Below are 8,900 nucleotides of genomic sequence, written 5' to 3' on the forward strand. Positions count from 1 at the left end.
TTCACATGTTATCGTTACAAAATGGGATTGAAATGGATTTAATAGTTGTCAAAATAGAAGAACAGTTCAAAAAATTTTTTTTATGATTCATGAAAAATGAGAAAGTATTCACACCCCTGAGTTAATACATGTTAGAATCACCTTTGGCAGTGATTACAGCTGTGAGTCTTCATGGGTAAGTCTCTAAGAGCCTTGCACACCTGGATTATGCAATATTTGCCAGTTTTCTTCTTTTCAAAATTATTCAAGCTCTGTCAAGGTGTTGGCGATAATGGCAAGACAGCAATTTTCAAGTCTTGCCATGCAGATTTAAGTCAGAACTGTAACTTGGCCACTCAGGAACATTAACTGTCTTCTTGGTAATCAATTCCAATGTTGATTTGGCCTTGTGTTGTAGGTTATTGTCCTGCTGAAAGGTACATTCGTCTCCCAGTGTCTGGTGTAAAGCAGACTGAAGTAGGTTTTCCTGTAGGATTTTGCCTGTGCTTAGTTCCAGACCATTTATTTGTATCCGGAATAACTCCAGAGTCTTTGCTAATGTCAAGCATAACCACACCATGAAGCAACCACCACCATGCTTGAAAATAAGTAGGCAGTTACTCAGTGATGTGTTGTTGGATTTCCCCCAAATATAAGGCTTTGCATTTAGGCCAAACGGTTTGTTCCTTTTGCAGTATTACTTTAGTGGAATATATTTTTTATTCTGTGTATTTTTATTTTCACTCTGTCAATTGTGGAGTCACTACAATGTTGTTGATCCAGCCTCTGTTTTCTCCCATCACAGCCATTGAATTCTGTAGCTGTTTTAAAATCACCAATGGCCTCGTGGTGACATCCCTAAGCAGTTTCCTTTCTGTCTTGAAGCTCAAAGACTGTATCTTTGATGTGTCTAGCTGGTTTAATACATCATCCCCAGCATTATTATTAACTTGACCATGCTTAAAGAGATATTAAATGTCTGATTTTGTTATTGTTACCCCTACCAATCATTGCCCTTCTTTGAAGCTTTCAACAAGCTACCTCTTCTTTATAGTTGAATATGTGCTTGAAATTCAGTACTTGACTGATGTTGTGTGTATGGGGGCCAGAGAAAGGGGTAGTTAGTCATTCAAAAATCATCTCAATCCCTATTATAATTTATTATGTAATTTGTTAAACCAAATTTGACTCTAGAATTAAGAAGCTTTCCTAAAAAAAAGGAAGTGAATACTAATGCAAAGAGGATATTGAATTTTCTTTTTAATTTGACATTATGGAGAGTTTTGTGTAGATCAATAAAAAAAACACATATTTTTTAACCCCACTTTGTAACACAACAAAAGGTGAACAAAATCTTAATATGGTGTGACCCGTCATTCAGGGCAGGTGGGGCACCTTTTTAGCTTAAACAAATATAAAGTTTGGACAACTCTACTTATTCAAGGGTTTTTCTTTTCTTTTTACTATTTTCTACATTTGAATAATTGTGAAGACATCAAAACTATGAAATAACACACAAGGAATCATGTAGTAACCAAAAAAGTGTTAAACAATTCAAATATATTTTATATTTGAGATTCTTCAAAGTAGCCACCCTTTGCCTTGATGACAGCTTTGTACACTCTTGGCATTCTCACAACCAACTTCACATGGAATGCTTTTCCAACAGTCTTTAAGCAGTTGTTGGCTGCTTTTCCTTCTCTGTGGTCCAACTCATCCAAAACCATCTCAATTGGGTTGAGGTTGGGTGATTGTAGAGGCCAGGTCATCTCTCTCCTTCTTGGTCAAATAGCCCTTACACAGTCTGGAGGTGTGTGGGGTCATTGTCCTGTTGAAAAACAGGACAATGTTTGTACATCTCAATTGTCAGTAGAAACATTTGTTTTAAGCAAGTCAGCCATATCAGCTATGTGTTTGTAAAAGGAAAAACATTAGGCTGAATGAACCATTTTGCTGCCAGGCAAAGCTCCGCTGATAGCCAGGTGTAGCAGTGGTAAGGTGTTGGTACTGCTGTTGTGACTCTGCTGTTGGTACAGCTTTATGTAGGCCCTAACAGTTTGTGGGCACCATTTGTCACCATTTATAGTGTAATTAATATATATACACACTTCCAATACATATAATGGATAGGTATTAGGAGGAGAGGAGAAAGTGCCTGTCTATTTTAAGAGGGGCTTGTTCAGTCGAGTTTCAGGACATTGTGTGCATCGACATGTTTGAGTAGTGCCATGTTTGCACATGGACTGGCGCAGTGATCTCCGGCATCACATATTCAAGTCTCCTGTTTGTTTTTTCATGTTTGCTTTTCTCTCTCTCTTTTCGATCTACCTTTCAGTTTTCTCTTAGTCTGTTTCCCGCTGTTTTTTTCTGGCATTTATCTTTCCTTTTCTCTATTTCTCTCTCTTTACCTAGTGCCCGGAATTTACTCTTAATGGCATGTGTGCTATAATTAGGTGTCTAACAGTTCACTAAACCAGCAGTGGCGACATACTCTCTCTAATCTGCTGGGAAACCAACATATTCCCAAACTGGAGATTTAAACAATGATGGAGAATCCTCTTGGTTTATCGACCCCACCACTCACCATCGTACAGATGGAACAAGAACATGTTTGAAATGTGGCAATTATTTCTTTCAGCTCAGATGTACTCAAGTCATACAATACAGCGTAGGCATAGTGTTTTAAATTGTTATTTTATGTATTCATTCGGGTTCACAGAGCAGACTGAACCTAGATCCCCCCCCCCCCCCCCCCCCCCCCACGGTTCAGTATGAACACATCTACTGTTGCACCCCCAACTCTAATAATGCTATTATAGTGCTATAATAATAAATCAGCCAATATTTAGATGGAGGTTATAACAAAAACAGGCCCTTAGAACTAAGGGACGGTTTTGCCATTTGGTTGGGGAATTATTGTTGTAATAAACTAAGGAGAACGGGGAACCTAATTCCACCCTTGACGAAACTATGCTTTTGAAAGAGTTGTGCGAATACAAACCGTTTATCATATGAGTCTTGACTTGCCTGAGTTAATTTGTCAAAACTCTGGTTCTTCTTGGCAGTTTCACTTGACTTAGCCTTTATGGTATTTTTGTTTGCATACCTGTGCCAGTTGGGGAAACCAAACCAGTCTCTTTTAGGAATGTTGGCCTAAAAAGAGCTGAGGTTTCCTTTATTAGAGAGTGGCAGAAAGTTGCAAGTCCCATCCATTTAACACACAGATACAGATCATAAAAGTCAGGGTGTGGTTGTGGAGCCCTGTAATAAGTGGCTTGTAAAATCACTTCACCACTTTGAATCACGTCGTGGTCTTGTTTGGACCCTCAGGAATATGAGGGAAAATGATCTCTGCTCTTTTTTTAATATATATATTTTTTTTTACCCCTATTTACTTTTCATTAAATGCTTCCCTGTTTGACGCGTGACACATCCTTGGCCTGGGGCCTGAGTCTATGTTGGCCAGGCACTGGCAAAGGTCTTCTTTCCCATGGATGGAACGTGATCCTGGGGCTCAGTGTGAGTAGCATGCTGCCTTCATCATGGAGCCCAGGACAGGTACTGGGGAAGTGATTAGCTTTCTTCTCTGCTCTGAAGTAGTAGTGAGAAAGGGAGCAGGAGAGTGAGACAGCCAGAGAGAGAGAGAGTAGGAGAGAGCAGAAGCGAAAGGGAGAGTGCATGAGCGAGTGGCTTCACAACATATGGGAACAGGAATCTATAACTAGTGCCTAGAGTTTTCCCTAGTGGAAATACCCATGGGACAGTTAACTAATGATCAAATTAAATAAAGTTGTGTATATATCTTGTCTCATTAATCTACTGCTGTGAAAAGCTTTTAGGCGGTGGCCAGCCCCATCTTGGAACTCATCACCATAACAAAAAGTTTGTTGTTAATGAGTTTGGTCGGAGATAGCTAGAAGGGATTCAGCAATGCATGTTTTTTTTAATTTATTTTTATTTTACTACCCTTTTTCTCCCCAATTTCGTGGTATCCAATTGTTAGTAACTACTGTCTTGCCTCATCGCTATAACTCCCGTACGGGCTCGGGAGAGACGAAGGTCGAAAGCCATGCGCCCTCCGAAACACAACCTAACCAAGCCGCACTGCTTCTTAAGAACTTCTTAGGGCTGCAATCCCATTAACGGGATCGATATGACAACAGCCAGTGAAAGTGCAGGGCACCAAATTCAAAACAACAGAGATCTCATAATAAAAATTCCTCAAACGTGTGTTTTATACCGTTTTAAAGGTAATCTTGTTGTTAATCCCACCACAGTGTCCGATTTCAATTAGGCTTTACAGCGAAAGCACCACAAATGATTGTTAGGTCACCACCAAGCCATAGAAAAACTTTTTCCAGCCAAAGAGAGGAGTCACAAAAAGCACAAATAGAGAGAAAATGTATCACTAACCTTTGATGATCTGCATCAGATGACACTCATAGGACTTTGTTACAAAATACATGCATGTTTTTGTTTGATAAAGTTCATATTTATATTTTTTTAAATCAGAGTTTACATTGGCGTGTTACGTTCACTAGTTCCAAAAACCTCCGGTGATATTGCAGAGAGCCACATCATTACAGAAATACTCATTATAAATGTCGATGAAAATTCAAGTGTTAGACATGGAAATATAGATATACCTCTCCTTAATGCAACCGCTGTGTCAGATTTCTAAAAAACTTTACGGAATAAGCAAACCATGCAATAATCTGAGACGGCCCTCAGAAAACAAATAAAATTTTCCGCTAGGTTGGAGTCAACAGAAATCAGAAATTACATTATAAATATTCCCTTACCTTTTGATCTTCATCAGAATGCACTCCCAGGAATCGCAGTTCCACAATGAATGCTTGATTTGTTCAATAATGTCCATTTATTTATGTCCAAGTAGCTACTTTTTTTAGGGCTTAGGTATACAAATCCAAACGCTCATGCAGGTCCCGCATAACTTTGGCCAAAAACTTTTTAAAAGTTATATTACAGGTCTTAGAAACATTTCAAGACCTGTATTTCAAGATTAAGTATAGAATAAATCTGCAGGATGTTTTTATCATAAATCTTCAATAAAGTCCCAACCGGAGAATTCCTTTGTGTAGAGGAGCAACCTCCGATTGTAAAGGAGCAACCTCAGATTTCTCACTTCCTGTTTGGATTTCTTCTCAGGTTTTTGCCTGCCATATGAGTTATGTTATACTCACAGACATCATTCAAACAGTTTTAGAAACTTCAGAGTGTTTTCTATCCAATACTACTAATAATATGCATATATTAGCAACTGGGAATGAGGAGCAGGCCGTTTACTCTGGGCACCTTTCATCCAAGCTACTCAATACTGCTCCTGCAGCCATAAGAAGTTAGCGCGCATCCAAACCGGAAGCCAGCCACACCAATGTGTCGGAGGAAACACCGTGCATCTGGCGACCTGGTTAGCGTGCACTGCCCGGTCCGCCACAGGAGTCGCTAGTACGAGATGAAACAAGGATATCCCTACCGGCCAAACCCTCTCTAACCCGGACGACGCTAGGCCAATTGTGCGTCGCCCCATGGACCTCCCGGTCGCGGCCGGCTGCGACAGAGCCTGGGCTCGAACCCAGAGTCGCTGGTGGCACAGCTAAAAGTCAATCTACCACTAAGTGATGATATCTATGAGTTTGAAAATTACAGCTGATTGTGAATTAAATTAGTTGAATAGCCTACCATTAGAAATGCATTGCAGGGGCCTCCTGGGTAGCGCCTTAGACCACTGCGCCACCCGGGAGGCCCCTGCAATGCATTTCTAATGGTAGGCCATTCAACTCATTTCATTCACGGTCAGCTGTAATTTTCAAACTCATAGATATCACTTAGTGGTAGATTGTTTGACTTATTAACCCCATTACTGTGCGAAGTAGGATTTCTTCTCCTCTGTTAGATAATAATGTGTAAATCGATGTACTTCTGCCTGGCCAGATGAATGATGGAGACTGGAATAATGTCGCAGTAAATCTCTATACTGAAACTAATGTGACGGGGAAAAGTTTTGTTCTTGACGTAGCTGACATGCTGATAGACGACAGCTACATTGTTGACATACTCATGCTTCGTCGCATCATCAAATTAGAGGAAATGATTATGCATATACTTGTACGTCAGACTTGCATACGAATCCTTTTGAACGCATCTATTACGGAACGTAGATATTAAACCACTAACAGTTCCGTCTTCATAAATCATGTGATTCCTTTGACTTTTAGTTGTACACCATTTTTGACAGGATGTGGCGCAACGGTTATTTACTGTACACCGTCTGGTAGAGTGATCTTTGATTGCAATATGAACCAGCAATGTATGTCGTTCCCTGTAGTAGTGGAGCTGCCTCTCAGCAGGCATTGTGATCAACAACACCCAATACTCCTTTAACTCTTAAATCAGTTGATTTAGGTCTGCTCTAACAGTTGAATAAATAGGTATTTGATTTCAAAGCATAGCCCTGAATCTTTCCCTGCCAGTAGTATAAAAAACACATACCTTTTTATATTTTAAAAAGTTTGTTAGAGACCTTCCCTTGACAAAATCTCCTTGATTCCTATTTCAAGACACCTGCACCCCATTCCCAGTGAAAGGGACAGATGGCCATTCGTTAGCAATGTACATAGAAACAGGACCCCTAGTGACAACCAAAGCAGTTTTTTTTACTCATTAAGATTATTCAATTATTACGGCAATGCTTGACACTAGAGTTGACCGATATTACGATCGTATCGTCTATCGGCGATGCTAGACAGCCATTGTCGACTGTGACGACGTCGTAATGTGACAGACTGTGGTTTAGCTTAATTGAACAGCCATGTCTTGCAACGTCTCGCAGGGACACAAGTGTTTTTTGTTTTTAAATGTAATTTTTTTTTAAAAACATGGCCTATTTATTTTTTACCTTTTTATTTAACTAGGCAAGTCAGGTAAGAACAAATTCTTATTTTCAATGACGGCCTAGGAACAGTGGGTTAACTGCCTGTTTAGGGGCAGAACGACAGATTTGTACCTTGTCAGCTCGGCGGTTTGAACTCGCAACCTTCCGGTTACTAGTCCAACGCTCTAACCACTAGGCTACCCTGCCGCCCCTATAATTTTTTATAATATTATTTTTAATCATATTTTTATTTTATCTTGTCTAGCTGTTTAAAAAAAAACGCAGCCTATATTCCCTTCTCTCTCCATAATGGGAGAGAACAAACATTTGGCCTATCAAGAGTGTAGGCCTATAGAAAAATCGCATGACAAGATTAAGCTTATTAAGAAAGACATGTTCCATGTGGGTTGAGAAAATCCCTCTATGCGAGGTTGAAAACCAAATGGCCAATTACCTATCCTCCGCTAGGCTAATCATAAAAGCTTTAAGACAAGTTAAAGTTATTAACAGTAGCTTTTTTCTCAAATATTCTAACCTACGAAGGTGTTGTCGTTGTGGCTTTCAAAAATAGCAAGAATGAGGGTCTATAGTCTAAGTTTAGGCATAGGTTTTTCTCAATCACTTTGAGAGCGAGAACAAGCAATATTTATTTTTCTATTATTTTGAGGCAAATTAAGCATTTATTATCCAGTGCTGAAGACGGTAGGCTGCTTTTATCCTACCCATGAAGTAGGCCCATATCCTAGCTCACGAAGACGGAGCATTCCTCATCAGACAGTCACTGCTCCATCATGTGCGCACCACACAGACCGACACAGGCACACAAAAAAACTGTTCTGCTCTTCCACCAGAAAGGAATATTCAAAAATATTTGCCGTTGCCTGCACTTAGCCTCGGCCCAGGCTTTCAATAACATCTTTTGTCATGATTCATCCGCGCTATAGCCCAATTGTCGTTTTTAGCAATTTTGAATTACTTATTTTGGAGGGTGGCCAATAAGGTTGATAGCATCGTATATCATGATGTTTTATGGGTACATAATCACAATAAGACAAAGGTTGGCATCGCCCAACCCTACTTGAAACCTTTGCTTTCAAAGCCATTCATCTTCCCCATGAAATGTTTCTTTCATTACCAGTCGTTTGTGTTGTGTTCATTTTAAGTCAATAAAAGTATGTTTACAGAAAGGAAAATACCACCAAAGTCTTCGTCCTATCCACAGGCGGTGAGGTCTTTCCAGGTGGGGCTCCACCTGTGTCCGTCAGAGCGCTCCCTCTGGTTGGAGGACCTGGCGTGGGCACGGAGGCTGCAGCAGCAAAGACTGGCGGCATGGGACCGGACCCAGCGGGAGGAGGCGGCCCAGCGGGAGGTCCTGAGCGCTCCAGAGCTCCAACAGGACTATGACTTTGAGTCCGATGAGGTGGTGGCGGCCTGCGCTACCATGGCCGAGAGACAGCGACGCTATGAGGATCTGAAGAGGACGGCGGTGGTGGTAGACGCTGAGGGGAACGCAAGGGAGGTAACCGTGGAGGAGGAGGGGTCAGGGGACACACCCTCATCACAGTATCAGTTGGTCAAAGCACGAGGGCTATGAGATGTTTCTAAGAACTTAAAAGGGCTGAAATGTGTCTCGTGAAATGGGTATTTTTGTTTGTTTTTGTTGAGTTTTCCATCTTTAGTCTTATGCATGTCGTTATTATGTTTTGTTGTAGTGTACAAGAGACTGTGGGTGATGGCAGTAGATTTAATCAAGTCAATTATGCTTGTTTTTGTGTATTATGTATACAGTCAGGTCCAAAATGATTGGCACCCTTGATAAAGATTAGCAAAATACACTGGATATTTTTTTTTTTTTTAAAGACTGCCCTGGCAGAAGCAACTGGGTTTTTGTCTGAAATGTCCTGGGGCCTCATTTATCAACCATGTGTAAATTTCTCACAAAATTCTGGCGTATGTGGAGATGCTAGAATTTGCATGCACATCAAATTAGTGGTATTTATCAATCTGTCCCTGGAACATATGCACA

At 40.5% G+C, this 8,900-nt stretch overlaps 1 protein-coding gene across 2 annotated transcripts in view; it reads left to right on the forward strand.

The window, feature by feature from the left end:
* Positions 1-8,900, forward strand: part of ttc33 (tetratricopeptide repeat domain 33) — a 45,406-nt gene that overhangs the window by 33,750 nt on the left and 2,756 nt on the right. For both annotated transcript variants that reach the window (XM_020465341.2, XM_031809189.1), the window contains exon 4: positions 8,097-8,900. This exon is cut by the window's right edge. In XM_020465341.2, the coding sequence (XP_020320930.1) occupies positions 8,097-8,468 (372 nt within the window). In that variant the 3' untranslated portion in view covers positions 8,469-8,900. The remainder of the gene's footprint in view (positions 1-8,096) is intronic.

The sequence above is a fragment of the Oncorhynchus kisutch genome, linkage group LG29 (assembly GCF_002021735.2).
Source record: "Oncorhynchus kisutch isolate 150728-3 linkage group LG29, Okis_V2, whole genome shotgun sequence".
Lineage (NCBI taxonomy): Eukaryota > Metazoa > Chordata > Actinopteri > Salmoniformes > Salmonidae > Oncorhynchus > Oncorhynchus kisutch.